The 26,838-nt window shown below is 36.5% G+C and overlaps 1 protein-coding gene across 1 annotated transcript; it reads left to right on the top strand.

Moving 5' to 3' along the window:
- The first annotated feature begins 1,770 nt into the window (after nt 1-1,770).
- On the top strand, nt 1,771-26,445 carry LOC114701156 (disintegrin and metalloproteinase domain-containing protein 26A-like). The gene is made up of 2 exons (XM_037211697.1): nt 1,771-1,869; nt 23,863-26,445. Exon 2 carries the CDS (start codon nt 23,997-23,999, stop codon nt 26,283-26,285), a length of 2,289 nt encoding a protein of 762 aa, XP_037067592.1. The 5' UTR covers nt 1,771-1,869; nt 23,863-23,996; the 3' UTR covers nt 26,286-26,445.
- Nucleotides 26,446-26,838: the final 393 nt, after the last annotated feature.

The raw sequence follows: 26,838 nt of genomic DNA, 5'->3' as shown, positions 1-26,838 counted from the left end.
TCATTAAGTTTACCAGTAGGAAAGTTGAGAGTTAGCAATCACCAGGTTAGTGGTCTTGTTACTGGATTATAAATTAGGAAGCAAAAATTATTGTGAAATGAACACTTTGTAAGTCATGTAATAATTAATAGAACACACATATTGTAGTCTAAAAGTTAGCATACTATACCTGATTAAGCTTGTCATTGCCATCACTGGATCTTGTATAGAATGCATTTTAATAGAATGGAGTGAACAATGAGTGACAGCAAACTATCATGGTACAGACAAATGAAGATGCCACGATGAAACTCATTACTGTGAAACTAATAAAACTTGATCAGATAAGATTATCTTTACTAATGTTATGTTAATATTATTAAGTATAAATAACTATACAAGGGAATATACTAAATAAATAATTCATAAGCATATAAAAATAAGTTAGTATTATATGGTAGCTATTTTAATTGCATGTTTGCTTCCATTTAAATCAAATAAATTTATTTATTTTCTTTTACACACTGGAATTTGTTATTTTTATGTTGCCACAGAGTTGTACATTCTTTTGAATGTTCATGAAAAACTGACTCATTCATTTATAAAGTGTCATGACAAAGTCTGGGTAATTGTTATTGTTATTCCCATAAGAGTTGTTATTATTTATTTGGTACAGAAAATTTCCAACTCCACTAGTTCTTCATAAAGTATATAAAAATTATTGTAAAATCATGCGATATGGTTGTTCAAATTTGAAACTATTTGGCTAGAGGCTTTCTTCCTGCACATTTAATCTATTGGTGAAAATTGGGGTTTTAAGCAATCTAATAACATATATTAATCTGACAATATCTGCTTAGTATGTATCCTGATATATGATGAGTATTATTAATACATTTAAAGTTTCCCAAAATCCTGACATTTTTACCATATATGATTTTGACTGTTGAATTGGGATTTTCACTTATTTGTTGGCTCTTGTAAATGGTGTAAAACTTAGAAACAGCCCATAGAAGTTGACAAATAGCATTGTGGTGCAAATCCTGAACAACTATGAAGAGTCAAAGGAGTGTCCTGAAGATGAAAGGGTCAAAGAAGAACACTGGTGGGTGACAAGACAATTTTAATTAGTAAATAGACATGTTACCACCATGTGTCCAAGCCATCCTGTTAAAAGCATTGATTTCATATTGTTGTTTTCCCAAGTATCAGTTAGTGACTGTCAACAAAATGTATCCCTATTCTGTTATTTTATTCACATCTCCTGTCCTAAGCTCTGTTTATGCCTTACTTTTTTATGACAGTTGTATGAAATAGATAAAGAACCTTGATGAGCAGATGCAGGGTCTGATATATTCATTGGCCATTGATAGACAAGAAGTGACAGACACGTGATTCCTTAGGCTTTGCTGTAAAAGGGGTAGAAAAGTTCCTGTGGATTTGAATTATTTAAGAGTATTCCATAGTATTGACCACTACTGAGGAAATGAACTGAGAGCAAGGGTGTAATATGAACAAAAGGACAGAGTTCAGCTGATGTTTATGATTCATATATAGTAAAATAAAATGAATGTCATGAAATGGGGTTGGTCCATACTAGAGATACTGAAGGATATCAAATGACAGGGAGGAAGCAGACTTACTCACATGGAAGAAGTCCTAATAAGTTTGGATGAGATGAAAGAGAACTAGATGAGAAGAACCTCATCAGTTGCCAGGTTCTATGGACTGGGAAGCTTCTGTTGTTAGTTGCAGGATTCTAGAACCTTGTCCATGAGAGACAAAGAGAGTTCTTGAGTTTCCTATATCATGAGTGATCTCAAAAGACACGGGTTACAAATGATTCCACAGCAGAGCCAGAACTAGAGCTATGGGCATCATTCTGTCATGGTAAGTCTTCTAGAGGATAGAAGGACAGATGATTACCAGGATAATAAAAATACATCTCCTAATTCTTTGCCAATTTTTTAAAATTGGGGGGATGGCATTTCCTTTAAATATCTACTGCTTTTCTCTCTTTCTTTGATGACTCTGTAGAATTTTTCTCATAGTTCTTGTAGTTTGTGATGACAGCAGACATTGTGATAGACAGTTCTCACAGGAAAATCAACAATATTAGTTTATTTGGAGATTAAAATGCATGCTCATTTAAAAAAATGTTTCTGCATTATATATAATGTTTGATATTGGATACTTGTATCAAGGAAACTGCTAGGTAGTCTAAGTTTCACTAAATTCTTTTGAATTTTCATGGAAGTGCTGAACTTCATGAGAGTATTCCTCCATTCAGCCAGAAGATGTTTATTTTTAAACATGGTTTCATGTAGTTTATGCTAGTCCTGTGCTTGCTATGTAGTTCTGAACTACTGATGCTCTTGTCTCGAGCCCCTGAGTGCTGAAATTATAGACCTCAGAATAAGAAGCACAGCTTACTTTGCAGTTGGTATACTGCCTGTGTAGTGTATAGGGTGCTATGGTGTTTTTAATGTGGTTTAATATTCTCTGGATAACAGAGAGCCTAGATAGTGAGTTTCTAGTTATTGATGAATTTGATGAAAATATAAGGGGGAAAAGCAATGGATAAAAGATGGCATTTTGGAGTTGCCTAGAAGACTCTCTTAATATCATTCTGCACCAGATTTTCAATGAAAGTATTCAATTTTGTCAACACCTTTGGGCTCTAGAATCATTGTGTATGCAATTTAATGAATACAAAGTCAGACTTGCACAAGAATTCTTTCCAGTTTTTTTTCCTGTTACATACTTTTGAAATATACTTATAATAGGGGATCTTGAGACTCACATTGACAGAACCTTAAGAGTGCTACACTAAAACATATATAATTCTTTTTGTTGTTGTTACAATACAAATCTAGGTACTCAAATAATTATGAAACATGAATCAAAACTAATAATGGACAGAGACTTAGCATGTCAAATTTTTAATCACAAGTCAAGATATTGTCTGCAAAATCTATTTTACAGAGAATATCTCCTATGGCCTTTTGGTACTATTGTGTTGCAGTTCTCTTCTCTTCTTAATTAGTTTTCTTTACCAATAGGACACTCTTGTTTCTAGGAAAATGAGCACACTGGATGGGACAGAGAGCTGAGCTGGTAAAGGATATGCATCAGAAACTTGAAAACCTGAGTATGAACACCAACATATTCTAACAACAGGCATTAGCAGCATGTGCTTGGACGCCTAGCAGTGTCAGGAGGCAGACACAGGAGAATGGCTGGGACTCTCTGTCCAACCAGTTGAGTCTTTAGTGAGCTTTAAGTCAATGCCAGACTCTATGTCAAAAAGGAGGTTGGATAACAACTTTGAAATGCTCCCTAAGACAGTCCTTGTCCTAAACTAAATAAGTTCTCTCTCTCTCTCTCTCTCTCTCTCTCTCTCTCTCTCTCTCTCTCTCTCTCTCTCTCTCTCTCCTTTTAAACATACATAATGAGTTGATATATTTTCCCAACTGTCTTCATGGCTTCCAAGACCCATGTTGTAGCTCCCATATTGTCCAATTCCTGACCTCATAATTTTCTACAAGACTATTTCTTTGTTCAAATCATGATTATCATACCTCATATCTTCTCTGGAATATATTCATATTTTATAGTTAAATAACTACAGTTCCCTGGTATACTTCACAATGACCAGTGGAAATCAACCAACATTTAAAAAAAAAAAGGGCCTTTCTCTTCCTCTCTCTGTCTCCCTCTTTCTCTCCCCCCTTTCAATCTCTCTCACTCTCACAAACACAAACACCCCCTACACACACATAGATACAATCTACACATACACAGTCACACACATATCTATGTAAACACACATATACCCCCCAAAAACCCCAAAAATATAACAACGTAAAAAGTAAAACATACAATCAATGTATATGCCTCCACACAACCACAATTCCAGGATGAACTCTGTCCTACATACACACAGAGAAGTATATGCACTATGACCATGCACACAATCCACACAACCTTGGCATTCATGCCTAGAACACACATACACTAAAATCCAAATGAGAAAAATATTTGTCTTGAAACAATTTCCTTTCTCCCATGGAAATAAAAAGGCATGGACTGAAATGAGCATCCAACCCGTACTTAATAAGCCAGAATTCAGTTTAGCTTTACAATGTAACTCACTGTTGTGGAATGATCTTTCTGTACACTGTGAAGATGTGTGTTTGTCAATGGGACTTCTAATTGGTTGGATAAAATGCTGAATGTCCACTAGGTAGGCAGGAAGAGGTGAGGTGGAAATTCAGAGCAGAGAGAAATGAAGAGGGGATGAATCTGGGGGCAGGGGAGGGAAACCAGAGGAGCCAGAGAGGATGCAGGACATGCAGAAGGAGAGGTGAAAGCCATAAGCCGTGTGGCAGAAAGTAGATCAGTAGAAATGGGTTAATTTAAGTTATAAGAGTTAGATGCAAGCATATGCTAATGTCAAGCTTTCATAATAAATAATAAGTCTCTGTATCGTGATTTGGAGGCTGGCAATCCAAGAAAGCCTGCTACAAATCACCATGACAGAAATTCAATAATAAAAACTATAAACAAAACAAAAACAGACAACACCCATTTTAGATGAGGATTCTTCCTGTTGTTGTAGAATGTTATAAAATGATAACATTTAGAAACAACATGGAAAAGCAAAATAATTTTAAAAATTGGGACTGTATGAAAAATATACCTCTACAAAAACAAAAATACTTTAATCAAACTTAACAGAAAATACAAGCACACTGTTCATATACCTTAAGCTAATATCCAATGTGTTTTAGTACATACTCTATAATTTTCTTCTACCTGACTTTCTCATACTTTACTATACATGGGTCTGTCTTTCTTTGCCATGTGTCTTATATTCATGATGCTCTAATAGATAAACTCTGAAAAAATACATACCAGTAAAACATGAAAGGCAGACAATTTGAAGACATAGACTACAGGGATTTCTGCTTCTCATTGGTTCTCGCAAGGATATGGTGGCTCTGGTTGAGATGCTGGTGCATGTGAGGATAACTTGCCTGAAGCTTTGGCTGTGAAGTTGACTTTTCTTTTCTGTATTGCTAAAAGCTTGATATGCTCAATGCAACACCTTCCCCCTAGAAGTGGTTATATATGCTCAAGGGTCATTCACATGAATAGAGACAGAACTTTATAGGCTGGTTGTCTTATACCCGATATTTTGGAGGCCAGAGACACATTATCACCATGAAGCCCAAAATATACGTGATACCCAAATTCTTTTCATTGTCTATCTACACTAACCATAGTTATGTCTGCTGTAGATGATTGATTGATAAATAAAACACTGATTGGCCAATAGCCAGGCAGGAAGTATAGGCAGGACTAGCAGAAAGGAGAATTGAGAGAACAGGAAGTCAGAGAAGAGGAGTCGCCAGCCTGCATTCCAGGGAGCATCATGTATAGACAGCAGGTAAAGCCATGGAACACATGGTGACATATAGATTAACAAAAATGGGCTGAGTATAAGAGTAAGAGGTAGACAATGGTAGGCCTAAGCTAATGGCCAAGCAGTTTAAATAACATAAGTGTCTGTGTGTTTATTTTATAAGTGGGATACAGGACTGCCAGAGCTTGGCAGGACCCAGAGAGAAAAACTCTAGCAACGTATGTCCTTCAGGAACAACCTTAGTACAGAAAGATTGCTATTACCATGGCTAGGTCATGAAAACTCTGAATCCATGGTTGTTCTAACCACCCATTTGGGAGCTTTACAAGGCATACTGGAGATAAACAGCACTATTTACAACATCATGAAATTATGCCCAAGAGCCCTTCTTCCACACTTCCAAAGTGAGGCAAAACAGTTATGAGAACTGGTAGGTTCATAAAAGAATTATTGAATATTTTGTGGTATTAGGTAATAAACAATTTGTTTACATTGGAAGTATTACAACCTATCAGAATCAAGTATTTATAGTATCAGTGGAATGAGTGGCTATTACATTCAAACAGGTGTTTTTACTGGTGTGTTTTTAGGTGGACCTAGATCTAGACTGAACAAAATCTGCTATAAGTGAAAGGAAGTATATATCAAGTCTTAACAGATTTTTACAATTTGACTAGAAAAACATGTGGCATCACTGGCATGATGTCATATATCTGTGGGCAAGACAAGGCTATCCTGGTTATTTAGTACTAGCCACTCTTGAAACAGTGTTCAAAATCAAAATTGTGGAGTCAACATTTTCCTCTCATACTCACTGGGTAATCTAACCTACACTATAGTACTTGAGCTGGGTCATAATATGGGCATAGGTCATGACAATAGTTATTGTAAATGTGGGAGAAAAACTGCACAATGGCCCCAGGGGGAAAAACATTGTCCAATAGATTCAGCAACAGCAGTTATGCTTGGTTATGGAACAACATTTTCAGAAGACATGGTTAAACAACTTAACACTTGAAGAAAGTCTAGTGACATAGAAGCTCTGTGATATAGTTAGACTGAAGTCAGAGAGCAGTGTTTTTGTGGATCATCTGAATCCTTAAGAAGTGACTTTTGTTGTCAAGAGGGCTGCCTTGGGGAACCTGATGCTCCCTTTACTGATGAGTTTGTTTCTTTATCAGTATCACATTTACTGTGTTACCAGAGCACTGTGGTTTAACTTAACATTGGAATTATGATACCTCCAGCAGGTTTTTGTTGTTATTGTTGTTCAGAACTATTTTGACTATATTGGGTATTTTGTATTTTCACACAAAATTTAACATTTTTCTTCTCAATTTCTGATACTAATTGCATTGAAATTTTGATGAGGAGAGCATAAAATTTGTTCATTGCTTTTTGTAAATTTAACATTTTTCACAACATAATCCTGCCAATCCATGAGCATGGAAGGTCTTTTCTGCCTCGAGTATCTTCTTCAAATTCTTTTCTTCACTGTCCTAAAAGTATGTTTGTACAAGTATTTTACTTCTGTAGTTAGATTTAACCCAAGATATATATATATATATATATATATATATATATATATATATATATATATATATATAAAGATATAAATAGGTAGATTAGGCTATTGTAAATGGTATTGTTTCCTTGATTTTTTTCTTGATGTGTTTGTGGTTTGTATACAGAAAGTAGATCACATTTTGTATATGAATGAGGGGAGATGGGGGAAATACAGGGGAAGAGATGGGGGATGAGAACATGAGGGATGTGATGGTCAAGCTGGGAGAGGGATGGAGTGAAAGAGCAAAGAAAGAGTTATCTTGACAGAGAAAGACATAATGAGGGAAGGGAAAAACGTGGTGCTGGGAAATTCCCAGGAACCTACAAGGACAAGCCCAGATTAGACTACTAGCAATAGTGAGCCTAAACTGGCCAACTCTGGTAATCAGATTAGTGGATACCCTGTCATCATAGAGCCTTCATCCAGTAACTGGTGGAATAAGGTTTTGTTTTTTGTTTGTTGTTGTTGTTTTCTTTGTTTTTTTGAGACAGGGTTTCTCTATGCAGCTTTGCACCTTCCCTGGAACTCACTTTGGAGACCAGGCTGGCCTCGAACTCACAAAGACCCGTCTGGCTTTGCCTCCCAAGAGCTGGGATTAAAGGCGTGCACCACCACCGCCGGCTAAATGTGTAGCCCAAGCTGGCCTCGAACAGGTGATCCTCCCGCCTCCGGCTCGTTCAACAAAACCTACCAGCATGTGCCACACAAACCGGCAGAGTACAGGTTGTTAAACCATGTCCTTATGATTCTCTAGATTTCCTCAGTGACTTTTGTTATGTCCGCCTTTTCATCTCTAATTTTGCTAATTTGGATTATCTCCTGAGCCTTTCAGATTATTTGGCTAAGGGGTTGTCAATCTTACTGATTTTCTCAAAGAAATAACTCTTTGTTTCATTGATTTTTGTAGTGTTTTTGGGGAGTGTGGTTTGCTTTTGTTATATTGAGCTCTGGTTACTTCTTGACATCTAATCCTTTTGTGAACTCTTCCTTTTGTTCTAGAGCATTCGGGTTATGTAAGGACTTAGTGCTATGAACTTGTATCTTAGAACTGCCTCATTGTGTCCCAAAAATTAGGATATGTTCTGTATTCATTTTCATTCAATTCTAAAATGTTTTAAATTTCTCTCTTAAATTTTGTCTCAACCCCTTTCATTCCTTAATGGGTAATTCAGTGTTCATGAGTTTTTAAGTTTTCTGTTCTTTCTGTTGCTGATACTCAGTTATAATCCATGGTAGATATAGGGTGCTATTTCAAATTCCTTCTTCCTATTGAGAGTTGATTTGTGTCCAGGTCCATAGGCAATTTTGAAGTAAGTGCCATGAGCTGCTGAGAAGAAGGTATAGTATTTTGTGTTTGAGTGAAATGTTCTATGAATATCAGTTAGATCCATTTGGTTGCTAATGTCAGTTTTATCTAGAATTTCTCTGTTTAGTGTTTAGTGGTGAGAGTAGGGCATTGAAGTCATCCACTCTCACTGTATGGGGGTCACTGTGTGATTTTTTTTCTCTAGTAGTGGTTTCTTTTATAAACTTGTGTGTAATTGTGTTTGGTGCACAGATGTTTAGAATTGCAATAGCATCTTCATGGAGTTCTCCTTTAATGAATCCATAGTGTCCTCCTGATTTCTTCTGATTAGTTTTGGTTTGAATCTATTTTGTCAGATATTAAAATGGCTATATCAACTTGTTTCTTGGATCCATTTCCTTGGTATATCTTTTTCAATCCTTTTGCCGGGAAGTGATATCTAACCTTAATGTTAAAGATGGGGGAATCCTTCACTGTCTTGCTCCATCACACCATCAATTCCACTCATTCCCACCAGCAAATAGGCTGCAAATCGAAACCAATCAGAAGAGATTACTCACTAAAGAAAATTACAAAAAAAAAAAATATGATACTACAATCCTGAACACAGTCTCAATATGCAAACAATTGAATAAAAGAAATACAATTATAGTTTTAATGACAGATTCACTATATCAGTGATATTTGGCCAACTCACCCCCCTCTCACAACAGACACAGGTTATTTGAAGAGAAACTCAGTAGTTAAAGTGAGCCCTTATTCAAAAGGAACTAACAGACAAGTACAGAACATTCCAACCCAAACATTAAAGAATTCTTGTTCCTCTCATCAGCTGAGCACTATAAATTCTGTCTGAGTGGTCATCTCTGGTAGGCTCCCTACAACAATGGTAAGAGTCTAGACTCTTTAACCAGAGATGGGTGGTAACCTTCCAGAGTATTGGTGGATGGGGTTACCAGAATGAGTGGGGCTCTCTACCAGAAAGGGTATGCCCAAACGGGGCAGCGAACCACAGGTAAAAGACACATGTTCCTCAGGCAAGTAGATTGCTATCCTTTGGTTTTTGCAGTGATATCCCTTCTGACTGGAGGGAGATAGAAACAAAAACAGTTTTAATTTTCATTTCCCTGGCCGTTAATGGTTTTGAACACTTTTTAAAATTTAGTAGATATTTAATTTTTTTATTTTGAAGGTTTTCTGTTCAGATATATGCCTTCTTACTTTGTTTTATTTAAAAGTACTTTTAAGTTGTTAGTTGATAATTTCAAACATTATAAAGTAGATCTTTTTTTCCTTTTATTAAAAATAGTTTTCTCACAAAATATATCTTAATTATGGTTACCCCTCACTCTACACCTCCAAGATTTTCCACATCTTCCCTCTCACTCAAATCTACTCTCTTATTAGAAATGAAAATGCTTCTAAGGGATAATAATAAAATAAAAATAAAAATGTAATAAGATAAAACAAGACTATCACATCAGAGTTGAACAAGATAAACATATAGAAGAAAAAATAAGACCAAAATAGGCACAATAATCATTTGCCCAAATCCATCCACCCACCCTGTCTTTCCTGGATCCACTCCCACAGAACCTTCAAAAACATTCCTATACTGACCTTCATGGCCTCTTTGTTTACTAATCTAGTAATAGTAGTGAGACTATGTGTGATATGTGGGTAGGGGTGAGAAAGGTCGCTCCTATCCCACACAGCATATGTGAAGGCCAGAGTACAGCTTGCAAGACTCATTTCTGTCATCCTACCTAGGTATGGAACTCAGGTCATCTGGTATAGCAGAAATTACATTTACCAACTTAGCAATCTCTTTGTCCTTTTTCAAAAAGTGACTCAATGATTTCAAATTGATGAGTCAGTGCATTTTATTGGAGTTATTCACAGGAGTATGGTTTAGTGGTATCATATATTATTTACATATGATACTTGAGGATATCATGACTTCCACTGATAATCTGCTTTAAGGGCTTCCTTTTCATCTACAAATTTATTAATATGTGTCTTTCCTTTCTGTTTGGTGCCTGTAACCAAGGGTTTTATTGACATTATCTATCCATTCAAAGAACCAAAATTCTCATTTTTTTAAATTTTTGTTATTTCCATGTCATTAATTTCTGTCAACTCTTAATGGTTTCTTTCCATCTCTAAATTTGGACTTTGTATTTTTTTCAAGTAATTAAAGTGTATTATTATTATTAATAATTTCATATTTGTCTGTTTTCTTGATACATGCTATTACTGCTCTAAACTTCCCTTCTAGGACAGCTTTCATTACATACCATTGATTTTGGAATACTGTTTTAATCCATTTCTTTTTTGATGTCTCCAGTGACCCTATTCACTGTTCAATAAAGGTCTTCTGGATGAGTGTGGATTCCAAGTTTACTGTTTACCGCAGATATCTCCACTGGCTTAGTAATTGTATTTACAGACCTTGCTTCTTGCATGAAAAGCATTTGCATATATTATCATCATTGTTTTCTTACAATGATGATACATTATTTGATACTGGGCATTCTGATTTGCCTTCTTACCCAGGCCCCAGGGGATAATTTTTGATGGAAGGATTTGTTTTGCTCATGTTTAGTTTCTTGAGTTCTTTACATAATCTGAACAGTAATCCTCTGTCAAATATATAACACACAAAATATTTCTCTTATTCTACAGAAATTTGATTGATATTTTATTATATAAAAGATTTTTATTTTTATGGGGCCACTAATGATCATATTTTCTGAGTAATCAGTCTAATTTACAAAATCCTTAAATCTGCCAATGTCTTAAAGTCTACTTCCTGCAATTTAGATCTAGTAGTTCCAGAGTTTTAGACACTCCAGCAAAACATTGGTCCAGTTGGAGTGTTGTGTTTTGGGTTTTATTTTAATGAAGTATGAGACATCAGGATTTTTTTCCAGTCCTATATAAATATATCTGTTGTTGTCAGCATCGTTTGTTAAACATTCTGGCTTTTCTCCAGTGTTGTGAGTTTCAGCATCTGTTTCAAAAGCAAGTGACTGTAGTTGTGGGAACACATCTTTGCCTCCTGTGCTATTAGAATATATTCTGTTGTCCTCTCAGCAACACAGTGTTTTTGTCACTCTGGCTCTGTGATGTAGTTTTAAATTAGGTATGATGATGCCTTAGGCAATGCTGTTTTTACTTGGGTTTGCATTGGCTATCCAGGCTCTGCTGTGCTTCCATATCCATTTTAATATTATTTTGCCAGTTCTACGAAGAATTTCACTAAAATTTTAATGGGAACTGCAATGAATTTGCAGGGCGCTTTTGGTTTGATGGTCATTCATGTTATTTGAATCCATAATCATGAGAGGTCTAGAGAGGTGGAAACCTTCTATCTTCCTCAATGTTTTTTCTTTATTTACAAAGTTGTTCATTGTAGAGGCTTTTCACTTCTGGCTAGAATTATTTCAAGAGGGTTTGATTTTTTGAAGCTATTTTGAATGGAATCTTTGTATGGTTTTCTTATTAGTGTGGTTGTCATTTATAAAGGAGTTTGTATCCAGGCACATAGAAACACATTATCTGTCATTTTTGTCTTGCTGTTTCCTGTATTCACTTTCCCTTTGATCTTTTGAAGTTATATTATAGCATGTGATTGGGTCATCATATTTTAGTTAAAATTCATTGGTGATTTTTGCTTTACTTTATCTGTGTAACAGGCCCTAAGACCTTAGTACAACTCCATGATTGAAGTGCCATTTAGGTTGTAAAGCTCAGCATGTACACAGCACCACCTGCCAAAACTAAAACAAAGACCTAATCCATGAAAGTCCATATACTTTTAGGAAAGTATCAAAATGTACTGATGTACTAAACTTGCTTTTTTTAACTTCTGAAGTTCTGCTTCTGACTAACTGATATTGTTAACTGGAATATGTCAACTCAGAAAAAGGGTTTTGTACTTAAAAGCTCATTCTGATAGAGGCTCAGGATATACTGGGATCCTGAACACCCAGTGTAGTCACTGGTGGCAAATAGACTTTCTATTGGCTTAAGCCCATGTTCAAGCAGTTGTATCTGGTGTATACCCCACAGCAATATGAATTTTTTCTTTTGGTTTAATATTTTGTTTTGTTTTCTTTTGTTTTGAGAAGCCCTCTTGAAGCCCATTGCGTGTTAGTAATGTCTACAACATTTCCATTAGGTTTTGAGACAGGCTCTCTTTCTGAACTTTATTCAACCCATTTCTCCTAGAAAGGCTGGCAAGAAACCCATGGAATCTGCCTGCTTTACCTAACTTCAAAGGGCTAGTGTACCATTTCCAGTTTCTTGTCTTGGCTCTGGAAATATGAACTCAGAGATTTCTTGTATTGATATATTGATGTTGCAAAAACTTCATCCACAGCCCCTGGCCTTGGTGAGAGTTGTTTTTTTTTCCTTTTATTAATTACTCATACAATGTTTTATGGTCACACAATTCCCCTTACTTAAACTACTTCCAGACTCCCTGAATCACATGTAAATTCATATTTTTCTCATAAAATGTCAAAGTCAACACCAAACTTTCTCTCTCTTTCTCTCTCTCTTTCTCTTTCTCTCTCTCTCTCTCTCTCTCTCTCTCTCTCTCTCTCTCATGCTTGTGCACACACACACACACACACACACACACACTCATACACACTAACACATGCACACATGTACACACACACACAAACCAAAGAAAAACCTGGAGTCTATTTGGTGTTGTGCAGTTATGCCTGAGTATTTGTGCCTCCTTTCTGGATGGTAGCTGACATACACAATGTCATTCCACTGAAGAATACTGATTTTTTTTCTCCCAGAAGCTATTAGTTACAAATAATTTCTTGGGTAGGGGTGGAACTTTGTACTCATTTCCCGTTATTCCTCCTGAGATTTGGTTTACTTGAAGTTGTACAAAATTTTGGTATGCTGTCTCCATCTCTGAAATCCATTGTTGGTGCTGGGAGTGCAATTGGGATGAATGAAATGTCTATTTAGGGCACTGTATCCCTCATTGTATGGTAACTGTATGTAAACTGTATATAAATTTTAGGAAGCATTTGTAGTGGGTTTCCAAAATGTCATTCATTAGTTTTAGTTATCCCTTCTCATATGCCCCCATCTCCCATCCCTCTCCTCATTTCATCCTTCTATTTTGTTTTCCTCCTTATCCAATTATAGCACTATGTTCTATTTCCCTTTTCTTTGAAGGACCCCTCATACCGCTCTCTGGCCCTTTACTAACTATCTAACTTATGTGGATAGTCTAAATGAAACAAACACTGCTAAGGCATAAATGGCACCATCCCCAAGTAAGAGAAGATATGCAATGTTTATTTTTCTGGGTCTGGGTTGTTTCAGTCAAGATGATTGTCTCCAGCTCCACGAACTACCTGCAATTCCATAATTTTATTTTCTTAACAAATGAACAATATTATATATGTAAATATACCATATTTTTATCATTCAATTTATCTGTCAATGAAAATCTAGGCTGTTTCTATTTTCTGACTCTTATAAATAGAGCTTCAGTGAACGTAGATGAGTATTTATCTCTGTAGACATATGCCAACTGCCTTGGGTAGGAGCTTTACTTGAGTAAACAGGAAGTACATTGCAAGCAACCTCCAAGACTCTAGAAATGACAGGGACATCTGACTGCCTCGATAGTGACCTAAAGTTTCTCTGCAACATTGGGGCATCCATCTTCAACCCACAGGCCCAGAGTGTCTGGCAGACTCGTCAACAAAGCAGGAAACTTGAAGGATGTCTTGCCCTGCACTGGCAAAATTAATTAGTTGCTTTCCTCTGTGTCCTGCAGAATATATGGCAGATTCTTCTGTGAAGAAGGAATTTTAAAGGACTGTCCCTCTTTGTTTTGGCAAAGTTCAACAGTCTTTTTCCTGTGTCCTGCATGTCCAGTATGTACAGCACATTGTCAGTAGTCAAAGGCAAGAGCAGTTTCTTTGCCCAGTGGCTAACTTTGCTACAATGAAAGCAAAGTCCATAAGGAGTTTCTTCAATGCCCATCATCTCTGAAGTAAATTAGTGTTGTCAGGAGCAGATGTGTCCCATTGTCATGAAAAGCCTTAGGTTAATAAAATATTTTAAATGCCATATCCTGTAGGTCTTTAAAGTATCTGAAGACCATTTATCTATCTAATATATACCTATTTAAACTAGAAAACATACTTAATGTGATTATAAATTTAAATATTATACATTAACTACTAACCTCATTTCTTCTTTCTACATTGTATTTTTAAATGAACTGCAGAACTATAATTCCTCAAACAAGAATAGAAACATATACACAGTGTAACAAAATTAATTTTGAAACTGTATCAATATTTCAAAATCCATGCCAATGCAAAATATCAGAGATTAATAGTTGTCTTTTTATCCTATATTCTTATATTCCCCTAAATTATAACAAACATCCATAACCCACCAAACGACCAAAGACCACTTATACCTGCCAACTCTTGGGAATTTCAACACCATTTTTTCCAAACTGCTTCCTGCTATCTAAGGAGGAAGCATCTTTAGGTTCCCAAAGAGAAAACTTGAGATAATGGTCAAGTCCTGGGAAGATTAGCTATAATCTTTGTTGAGATATATAGATAGATAGATAGATAGATAGATAGATAGATAGATAGATAGATAGATATAGATATAGATAGATATATAGATATAGATATATATAGATATAGATATAGATATTCACCTGTCAAGATTCAGGAGGTTCACCCTTTATCAAACCTGATCTACATTAATCTGGAACGAATCCACAGCCACTTGTTTTCTGTGGAAACAAAAGCAAAAACTCTTTCACAAAGTAACACATTCTTTGATTTATTTTTTAAAGTTAAGCATTTCTAATGTATCTAAGCAGGTTCAATTTAGCAGTCAGTTCAAAATCCCATGTCTCCTAGCAGGTTCTCAATGATCAAAAAAAAAAAAAATGTAAAATCAACGCAATAACATAGAGGATCCAGACTCTCTGTGTATTTCCCATCTCTATGTGGCTTATTCTTTTTTATTATTTTACTTCATTCTTCAAGACTTAATTTTTTAACTACTCATTTCATTCTATGACTATGTCCTTTTTCTTTTTTTAAACCCATGGACATTGTTAAACCTACTCTTATGTCCTCAAGGTTTTCTATCTGAGCCTCTTTTTTTTTCCTTGTCTTTATTTTATTTTATTTAATTATTTTTTATCATTTTTAAAATTTATTTTACAATACTATTCAGTTCTACATAATAGCCACAGATTCCCTTCTTCTCTCCCTTCATGCCCCCCTCCCCTTCCCCCCAGCACACCCCCCATTCCCACCTCCTCCAGATCAAGGTCTCCCCCGAGGACTGGGATCCACCTGATAGACTCAGTCCAGGCAGGTCTAGTCCCCTTCTCCCAGACTGAGCCAAGCATCCCTGCATAAGTCCCAGGATTCAAACAGCCAACTCATGCAACGAGCCCAGGACCTGGTACCACTGCCCAGATGCCTCCCAAACAGATCAAGCCAATCGACTGTCTCACCTATTCAGAAGGCCTGATCCAGTTGGGGGCCCCTCAGCCTTTGGTTCATAGTTCATGTGTCTCCATTCATTTGGTTATTTGTCCCTGTGCTTTATCCAACCTTGGTTTCAACAATTCTCACTCATATAAACCCTCCTCTTTCTCACTAATTAGACTCCCAGCACTCCACCAGGGGCCTAGCCGTGGATGTCTGCATCCAGATTCCTCAGTCCTTGGATGGGGTTTATGGCACAACTATTAGGGTGTTTGGCCATCCCATCACCAGAGTAGGTCAGTCCCGGCTGTCTCTCGACCATTGCCAGCAGTCTTTTGTGGGGGTATCTTTGTGGATTTCTGTGGGCCTCTTTAGCTCTTTGTTTCTTCCTTTTCTCATGTGGTCTTCATTTACCATGGTCTCCTGTTTCTTGTTCTCCCTCTCTTTTCTTGATCCAGCTAGGATCTCCCGCTCTCTTTCCCTCGACCCTCGCCCTTCATTGCTCCCACTCATGTCCAGGCTGTTCATGTAGATCTCATCTATTTCTCCGTGTCTTTCTTGGGGTCCCGTTTTCCAGGTGGATAAATAAATTGTGGCACATATACACAATGGAATACTACTCAGCAGAGAAAAACAATGACATCATGAGATTTGCAGGCAAATGGATGGATCTAGAGAAAATCATCCTGAGTGAGGTAACCCAGACTCAGAAAGACAAATATGGTATGTACTCACTCATAGGAAGATGCTAGATGTGGAATAAGGATGACTGGACTGCTACTCACATCACCAGTGAGGCTATCTGAACCTCTTTTATTGTGTATCTTTTAGCCATTTTGTCTGCATGAGCAATAAACTGCTAAGCAGAACAGCTTGGAACCTCTACAAACAGCTTTGTTGGAAGACTCTACCACCTTCTCAGGTCCTGAAAGCCAAGCCTAAACCCCGCACCCCAATTGGAGGTGCATGAACAGGAACTGCATTCAGCCCCCCAGCTATGAAATGTCAGTGCCCTGCACTGTAGCAGGTGTTTTTACTTAGTTTTTTTGTTTCTATTTAATGTGAAAAAAAAGGGCTGTTTAAATGTTCTGCTGTCAACAGAGTTTCTTGAAGGAGCTTAAGTTTTCTCAAGCCCTACATGGAAATACTGGCCCCACCATGGAGCAAAAATGTTGTTTGTTTTTGCTCTTTTAAGGGGCCCACATCACAGCTCCCAAATGAGTTACACAGGAAGGTTTATTCTTAATTATAAATACTTGGCCTTAGGTTGGCTTGTTTCTTGTCAGCATTCCTTCATTTAAATTATCCCATCTATCTTTTGCCTCTGGGCTTTTCCCTCTCAATATCTGTATACCTTTCTTTGTTTCTTACTCTGTGGCTTGTTGTGTAGCTGGGTGGCTGGCCCCTGGAGTCCTTCGCCTTCTCTGACTACTTCTTTTTTTTCTTTCAGATTTCTCCTTCTATATATCCTCTCTGCCTGCCAGACCAAACTATCCTTTCTCCTGCCTTGCTATTGACTGTTCAGTTTTTTTTTTTATTAGACCATCAGGTGTTTTAGACAAACATAGTAACACATAGTCACTTCAATAAACAAATATAAACAAAAGTAACACACTTTAAAATAATATTCTACAACAAGCAGCTCTATCAGTTTGTGCATCCACTGGCAATGAATGAGAATTACCCTTTATACACAGCCTTCCTAGAATCTGCTCCTATTTGTTTCATTGATTTGGGCCATACTGATTTAGGTCATATAAAATATCAAAATTATTTGTATTTCACTTAGCACTACAGAGCTTCAACATTTTATGTGTTTCACAACCACTGGTAGACTCATCTTTTGAGTACTCTCTGTTCAGTTCTGTATTCCATTTATATTTAGGTTATAAGTTTTCTGGATGTCCTGGGTTTGTTTGTTTGTTGTTTTTGTTTTTGTTTTTGTTTTGGAGATCTTTGGATATTCTAATTAATGACCCTCTGTCAAATGTGTAATTGCTAAAGAGTTTTGCCCATTCTGCTGGTGCCTCTGTACTTGAGTGATAGCTCCCTTTGCTATAAAAAAGGTTTTTAGACTCATAAGGCTGAATAATCATTAATGCTGCAAGCTACAACTCTCTTGGGCAGTGCCACCTGAGGTTTGATGGTCCTGCATGTTGTAAGAATTTAGGCTGTGCAAGCTATGAGGAGCAAGCTAGTCAACAGCACTTCTCCATGGCTTCTGCTTCAGTTCTTGACTCCTCACCTGCTACAGCTCTTTTCCTGAATTCAGAGGAATGGACTGTGCTGTGAGTCTGTAAGCAGAAACAAACCTTTTCTCATCATATTCCCTTTGGTCATGGTGTTTTATCTCAGCAATAGTATTCTAAGTAAGTCAGAGTATAAACTGATATGTCATGATTCAGGTTAGTGTGAAGGTTCCTTAAAAATCTGAAAAATCAATCAACTTAATGTCCAGCTATACCACTCTGATGCACAGACTCAAAGGGGTTCTACATCTTACTCAAGAATTACTTGCTAATTCACGTTTGTTGCTTCTCTGTTCATAGTAACCAGCAATTCAAAAGAGCCTACCTGTGCATCATGTTAAAACTGACATTTTATCATTTCTGACATTACTCAAAAATAGTATTTTTTGTAATAGCTACATTTTATGATGTAAATCACAGTTCATCTAAATGAAAAAAATTTGGACACTGGATATAATGGTAAGTAAAAAAATAGCATAATGTTCACTACTCAAAGAACCACCAGACTAAAGAAGCATCTTGAAGTTAATCATTCCTTAGCAATATGAGAGGAAGTTTGGCTCTGAAGGCATCATGTTATTGAGATTCTGGTCTCTAAATCTGCCAAACAACAAATTTATGCTACTGAATGCAGTCAGTTCATGTTACCTTATTATGAACATTATAGAAAACCATTACAAGTAGAAAACATCAGGTCATGTTTGGACTGTTTACAAACAAAATTTTATGGTGTATATAATAAAAGGTTTTGAAAATCCAAAGAGGGTCATAGTGCAGATATGGAAATAACAAAAATGAAGGGTCATAGAAGAACATTAGCATGTACCAAGCTTCCAGATATAACCAACTTTAATTAGCCAATAATTAAAATTATTTTGAAATTTCATTTTATTTAAGTTGCCATGGGCAAGATTAAATGGAATCAGACATGATAAGCTGGCTAGGATGTAGATAATACACAACAGTTATTATTATTTGCAGGTGGGGGTACAAACTAGTGTGGTCTTGATGGATTCAGTGTGGAGACTCCTGAGAAAATTAAAATAAATTTACTCCAAGGTCTATCAGAAAACAGATGTCATAAGGACTACACATATTACCACAGAGATAATTATTCAACCTTGTGACTTTACTCATAATTGCCAGAATGATGGCAAAGATGACCATCAGCTGATGAAAAGACAAGAAAATGTAGTATTTTTACACCATGGAATAGTATTCAGTTGTTAAAAGACAAAATTTGCCAGAAAATGTACTGGGACAAAAACAACCATCCTGAGGAGGGTAAGCCAGACCAAGAAAGACAATCATTACACAAATCTTATAAATATGGATGTTGCTTTTTATGCTTTAGAAATGTGTGTTTCATTTAGAATAATCACAGAGGTTAGGTGTCTAACAGAGGACCAGGGGGCAAAAGAGGATCTTCCCAGGAAGGATTTATAGAATGTAGAATTATAACAAAATAATGGAGATATTAAAACAGAAATATTAAAGGAAGCGGATGATGGGAGGACTGAATAGAGACAGAAATATTGGGAGGAATAACTAATGGTAAGGCTGTAAAGAAATGATATGAACACCTACTACTGTAAACGCATCCCAAAATACATACACATATGAAAGGAATTTAAATGAGGTTACCACACAATGAGAAAAATTGGACATCTAAAGCTACCAATTAAAACCCCCAGTACCCAGATTGGATTACATCTTTTTGAGTTGTTAGAGTGTTGCATAGAACTTGAATCAATACAGGATATTTCCCATTTGATTGGGTACCTACTACAACTAATGGTAAGACACTATTGATGATGATAACACACTTAGGGTGTATAACATAGATAAATATAGATGATAGACAACTGGAAGCTTCATTCCTACTGGCAAGTTCAATGTATATCTTAAAGGTGCTATATATGCTACTAGAATAGCCAAGTAACAGTCAGTCTAATCCAGCTATAATACAGATGTACGAAGGTATAGTAATGATATACCTACAAAATGTATTCACTGAATGACAGTAGAAGGAGTGAATAGACAGTTGGTGGAATCACCAATCCATCTGTAATTGGATTTAAGCTACACTTCATAATAGTTAACCCATATTTGATGTTGTTTATGTGTGGCCAAGAATCTTAGACTAGAAGTCGTGGGACCTAGGTGGAAACATACTACTATCATTCTACTAAACGAATATTACAAGAATATGACTCTTAATAATATATTATATCTATAGTTCAGAGTGTCACTCAATGCTCATCAAAGAGCTTCTTCATGCACTGGATGGTAAATAGCACAGAGATCCACAAAAATAGAAAGCGATAAAGTTGGAAGTCTCAGTCCTAAAGGGGATATCTTTATCAAACCCCTCCCCGGGTTTGATAAACCTTTTAGTTTATACCATTTACTAAATGGTATAAACTAAATGGTATAAAAAAGTTTATAGTTTATAAACCTTTTAGTTTATACCACTTAGTTTATACCATTTAGCTATCTTTGATAAAGATATCTTTATCAAACCCCGAAGACTTAGAGATCTATGTGAAGAGGGAAATGGAAAGATTCTAAGAGCCAGAAGTAATAGATGGCTTTATGAAACTTGCATTCTCCATGTGTAATAAGACAGACACACATATGAACTCACAAAACTGTGAAAACAAGACTTACACAAGCTCAAGCCACAGAGAATTTCATCAGGAAGGAGAAGTGGGCACAAAGTCTCATCACTAAAAAAAAATATGAGCAAAAGATATTTTCTGGAAAAAAATTAAATGAAAGAGTTTAAAGCTCCATCCCTAGCTAGGAAGCTCTTTGTAGGTGGAAACTGCTAAGGGTAGAGAAATTGATTTTATTCAATGTAGTGAAACAAAGGTATATAAACCCCACTCACTGACTCACTCAAGGGCTGATGGCAGCACAAACTGGACTCCATGTTTTCTGCGGTCTTTTTTTTTTATTCGTTTGTTTGTATTTTTTAGAGAGAAGCAACATGAAGTTGGGTAGATTGGAAGGGAGGAGGGATCTCAGAGAATTGAAGGGTGAGGAAGAATATAATATAAAGTGTAAAATCCTCAAGGAAATTAATAAGAAAAAATGATGGAAGAGTCAATGCAGCACACTGTCAGGTCACCAAGCTTTTGAAACTAGTAACCTTAATTAATAAATAAACTTGTTTCTACCATTTGCCTTCAACAACTTATAAAATATACTGGTCTCAGACTGATATTTTCTCAGCTGTCTACCAAAGAAATTTAACCTGCACAGTTACCCCTACAATTCTAAATTCACAAATTAGTTTTAATAGTTGTTTTATGAGGTAGACAAAGCAGCTACATCTACATGAGCAGGTGTGCAATGTCTCTGAGATATTTATTGATCTTAGAAAGGAAAATAATAGCAGACACTTGATTCCTGAGAGCAGAGGTTCTCAACCTTCCTAATGTTGTGACCCTTGGATACGGGTCCTCATGGTATGGTGATCCCCAACCATAAGATTATTTTCATTGCTACTTTATAACTGTAAATTTGTTACTGTTATAAATGGTGATGTAAATATCAGGGTTTTCTGATGGTCCTGAGAGACCCATGTGAAAGGGTCACTCCCCCCTGCCCCTGCTAGGGGGTTGCAACACCCACGTTGAGAATCACTGGGTAGAGTATTTTCTAGAAGTCATGGAATTATTTTCTAGGATTAGAAGATTTTGAATATTCCATATTAGAGTCAATACTGTCTAAATAAATACCAACAACATTTACAATATGAATAAAAACACAGAGTTCAGCAGAATTTTTAGTGTATAAGAAAAATATAAGTAAGGTATGAGATATATTCACTCTGGAGATAGTAGATCATAGAACATGAGGGGAAGGAAGTCAGACTTACTCACATGGAATAAGAAAAACAAATTAACAGGCTGAAGTGGTAGAAGCACTATTGGGAAGAACCTCACCAGTTGCCACATTCTGTAAAATGGGAGGATCTTATCACTAGACACAGGAATCTAGGGCTTTCTCCATGAGAGACAAAGAAAGGAAAGAATTTGTGGTCTCTTATGCATTCTCGAACAAATGAAAAAGAACAACAAATAAACCTTTGCTACTAAGAAGAGCTTTACAAATGCTTCATGAGCAAGGACATAACTAGACGTAAACATGGGCATCACTGCATCTGGTGGTAAGTCTCTTATGACATTAGTTGTAAAGGATAGAAGCAAAAAAAAAATCCCTTAATTCCTTTCCAGTTGTTCAGGTCTGGGGATGGCATTTCCTTTCATTATTTCTAATCTCTTCAATTTTATCATGGTGACTCTAGAGTGTTTACTGTGATAATTACATCCTGAATTTTACAGAACTTCTGTGGTAAATGGTTAGCTATTGGTGAATTTGATGAAGTTATGGGGAGAAAAAAAGGTAGGGTAAAAGATGACATCTGAGAGTCAACTTGAAATCTCTGTTGTTATAGATGTGCTATATTTTGGATGAAAATGTTATCATTTCTCAATAGTTCTGGATGCTGGAATTATTGCTAACAGTAACTAAATTAAAGGGTTTTTGTTAACCTTCTGTTTTTTACTGGAGATTTAGTCATTAATTCTGACATATATTTGTTGGTACAATCTTAATATTTCTATATTAGAAATAAACAATTCCTTTCCACATATCATCAACCTACATTCTATAAGAAATATTAAGTGTAAATTAAAACATTTATGAATAATGAATATTCATATTGGGATTTTAGACATAATTCCACAATATTGTCCTTAAATATCTTTATAAATGATTTTTCTGTTGTAGGCTCTTGGCACTGTAGTTGGTAACACAGTTTGTTCCTTACTTAACTACTTTTTTCAAATAACTACACTAAGATGAGAACCCAGGACAGTGTAGATAGTTTGATTGGTAAAGTGAATGCTGCACAAGCAGAGGAACGTGAGACTGATCCTCGGCAACAATATAAAAGCCTGGTTTAGTGGTCTGTACATGCAGAGCCAACAATGGAGAGGCAGAGATGAACATTGTATCAGAAACCAAGGTGAAGAGTGACATAGGAAAGATATCCAAGACTAACTCTTCAACTCTACATTAATACACACCACACACACACACACATACACACACACCACATACACACACACACACACAACCACATGTACTCAGACACTCATATCAATGCAAATATATAATAAGAGAATAAAATATTAAAATGTGAAAAATAAAATTATAAACAAGGTATATGATTTCGAGGAACCAATTTAAGATGAGCTATGGCCTCCACGAATATGTTAACAGGCACACAAGCTTCACTTCACTACTGTACACGCTCACATTCACTAATAATAATACTTAAGAAAGAAAATGAAAAATACACGAGAAAACTGTTCAGTGTGAGAGAAGCTTCTGACACCCATGGCTATGACAAAGCAATGATAGAAAGGAACATAAATGTACTCAATAAGCAGAAAAAGGTTTAGTGTTTTCTAATTTAAATTAATGTCATTGAACTGTAAGAGCTAATATGAAATTATTTTTCAGTTTATGAAATCTTTCATTGCTCTTGAGGAAAATTTGAAAAATAAAACATTCAGAAACAATGTGGAAAAGAAGGCAAGTTATTAAAAGCTGGGAGTAAATTAGAAATCAATTTGCACAGGAACAAGTATAAATTGTACAATCAAACAGAAAATCCATGAACACTGTTGACACACCTTGGCAAATTAATTCATTTAAGCCCAATTTTTGCTATTTTATTTTCTAACCTGACTTCATCATGATTTATTTATATTTGCCCTTTGTTTAACTATTTCCTTTAGTCTTGATGCTCTGATCAATTCTGCCAGAAGACACACCATTAACGACCAGTGCTGCATACAACCAGACAAAGTGAGATCTAAGAGAGCAAAGCCCTCTGGTGTCTGTGGGTGAGGCCCTGGTCCATGAGAGAATCATGTTCCTTCAGCTCTGCCTGTGGATGTTGCTCTTACTCTCTGTATGGTCACCAACTGCACATGCTAGGTACAGTAGCCCTCCAGAAGTAGTGATACCCTTGAGGGTCACTGACCCTAGTAGACTTGATATTTCCCCAGACTGGCTCTGCTATAGCCTGCGCTTTGGAGGAGAGAGACATATTATCACCATGAAACCCACAAAATACTTCATATCCAGAAACTTCCTACTGTTCACATACAATGACAGAGGTGATCTCCTTGTAGAACAGCCTTTTGTTCAGAATGACTGCTACTACCATGGTTATGTAGACAAAGAACCTGAATCCATGCTCATTATTAACACCTGTTTTGGGAGTTTGCAAGGCATAATAGAGATAAATGGCACAGTTTATGAAATCATGCCCAAGAACCAAACATCCACATTTGAACATCTGGTATACAAAATAGACAGTGAGGACTCAGAATCATTTTCTATGAGATGTGGGTTAACAGAAGAAGAGATAGCACGACAAATGAAGATACAAGAAAGCAAAGACTCCACACTTATGCAAAGCCAATATGAGAATTGGTGGACCCACCACAAGTATGTTGAATATTATGTGGCAGTAGATAATAAACGATATGTTTATAAAAATAATAATGTCACAGCGTGTATGCAGGAAATGTTGCAAGTTGTCAATGGAATAAATGGTTATTATCTTCAGATAGATGTTGAGGTGGTTTTAACTACACTGGAAATTTGGACTCAAACAAACCATGTCAATGTATCAGAATCTATTGGTGATGTCCTATCCAAATTCTGTGCTTGGAAGAGGAGAAACGTTGACAATCGCATTAGAAATGATATTGCACATCTTTTTGCCAGACAAAGATACACTGGGAGTTCAGGCCAAGCTTATGTAGGAACAGTTTGCAAAAATAATAATTGTGCAGTTAACAGTTTCATGAGAGATTCACTTCAAGACATGGCATTCTATACAGCACATGAGATGGGTCATAATTTGGGTATGCCTCATGATGAGAAATACTGTACTTGTGGGTTAAAAATCTGCATAATGGCTATATCAAAAGCTAATGCCCGTAGGTTCAGCAACTGCAGTTATGAGGCTATGTATTCAGTGATTACCAAAACAAATTGTCTATACAATATTCCAGATACATTAACAAAAGCAAACTTCACCGTGTGTGGGAATACTATAGTTGAAGAAGGAGAGCAGTGTGACTGTGGATCCTTTGATTCATGCGAGACTGATGAATGCTGTAGCGAAGGCTGTGTGTTCAAACCTGATGCTGAATGTGCTACTGGGCTTTGTTGCAAAGATTGCAAGTTCATGCCAGCAACTACCTTGTGTAGAGAAAGGAACAATGAATGTGACCTTCCAGAGTGGTGTCATGGAACTTCAGCTGAGTGTCCAGAAGATGTATATAAGGAAGATGGAAGTTCTTGCGGGGGTGATAGTTACTGCTATAATAAGATATGTCCTAAACGTGAAGAACACTGTCAGATGCTTTTTGGCAGCGGTGCCAAAAGTGCAGATGAGACTTGCTACATTAAAATGAACAGAAGGGGTGACCGTTTTGGTAACTGTGGTAACGATAGCCGTAAATACAGAATATGTGATAATGCTGATATACTCTGTGGACGAATTCAGTGTCAAAATGTGGAAGAGATCCCACAAAGGAGAAACCATGAAACAGTTCATTGGACTCAGTTCAATGATGTTACCTGCTGGAGTACGGACTATCATTTTGGAATTACCACAGAGGACGTCGGAGCAGTGAGAGATGGCACAACTTGTGGTACAAACTATATGTGCATTGGCAAGCAGTGTATCCCTAACCCTTTTTTGCTTAATAACTGTTCAATCCAATGCAATAACAAAGGAGTCTGCAACAATAAACAACACTGCCATTGCGATGAGGAATGGGAGCCACCAGACTGTCTACTAAGTGGCTATGGAGGTAGTATAGACAGTGGACCAGCACCAAAGATAGATTATAGGAGCAGGCGCAGGAGGAGGCAGTTAATGCTAGCTCTTTCAATTCTTCTTTTGGTTTTGTTTTTTTTATTTCTCTTGATTTGTCTAACTAAAAGAAAGAAACCAGTCGAAGAATCTGAACCAGAACTAATGACAGAATCTGAACCTGAAATACCTGAAAAAACTGAACCTGAAAGAGTTCGTAACACTAAAATTAAAGAAAAGGCTTCAACTAAGAAACATGAGAAAAGTGAAAAGAAAAAAAGTGAGAAAGGTAAAAGTAAAAAAGACCCAAAAAAGAAAAAATAAAATATTTACTCTCTGGGAGATCCATCATTTATTAACTTGTAGACTTCTGAACCTAGTAGTATCACTGTGTGTGTAACATACCCTAGACCAGAAAGTTTGGAGACCTCCTTGTTTGAATATCAAAACTATTCACCATAAAATAAAAGGAGGTCCTACCACACTCATATTTTTCTTTATTTTCATCATTTTGTTGCTGTATTTTTAATGGAATTGATGTCTGTCGGCCATTATCATACGTCCAACCCATGGTCTTCTATATGTGTTTCTTTGCTTTGTTTTCTCTCAGCTCTAAAGCCCTTCCCCTTTTCAGTCTGCTTTGTCACATAGTGAGAAGGAACCTGCAAATACCATTTCCTCATGGCAATTCCTGTCTGCTAGAACCTGCCCCTTAGGAGAGCCAGAGTGAGATCTGAAACTTGAGGGAATGGTTTGAGGTTTTGAGGATGGTTGCTGCAATCTCAGCTTGTACTTTGATGGTATCAGTAGCTCTCACTCTGCAGGTGATTTTAACACAGATTTGAAAACTCAACAACAGACCTGTCCTAGTTAAGTA

This window comes from Peromyscus leucopus, chromosome 17 (genome assembly GCF_004664715.2).
Source record: "Peromyscus leucopus breed LL Stock chromosome 17, UCI_PerLeu_2.1, whole genome shotgun sequence".
Classification (NCBI taxonomy): Eukaryota; Metazoa; Chordata; class Mammalia; order Rodentia; family Cricetidae; genus Peromyscus; species Peromyscus leucopus.
The sequence above is the reverse complement of the archived record's forward strand: the minus strand, read 5'-3'. Positions and strand labels throughout refer to the sequence as shown.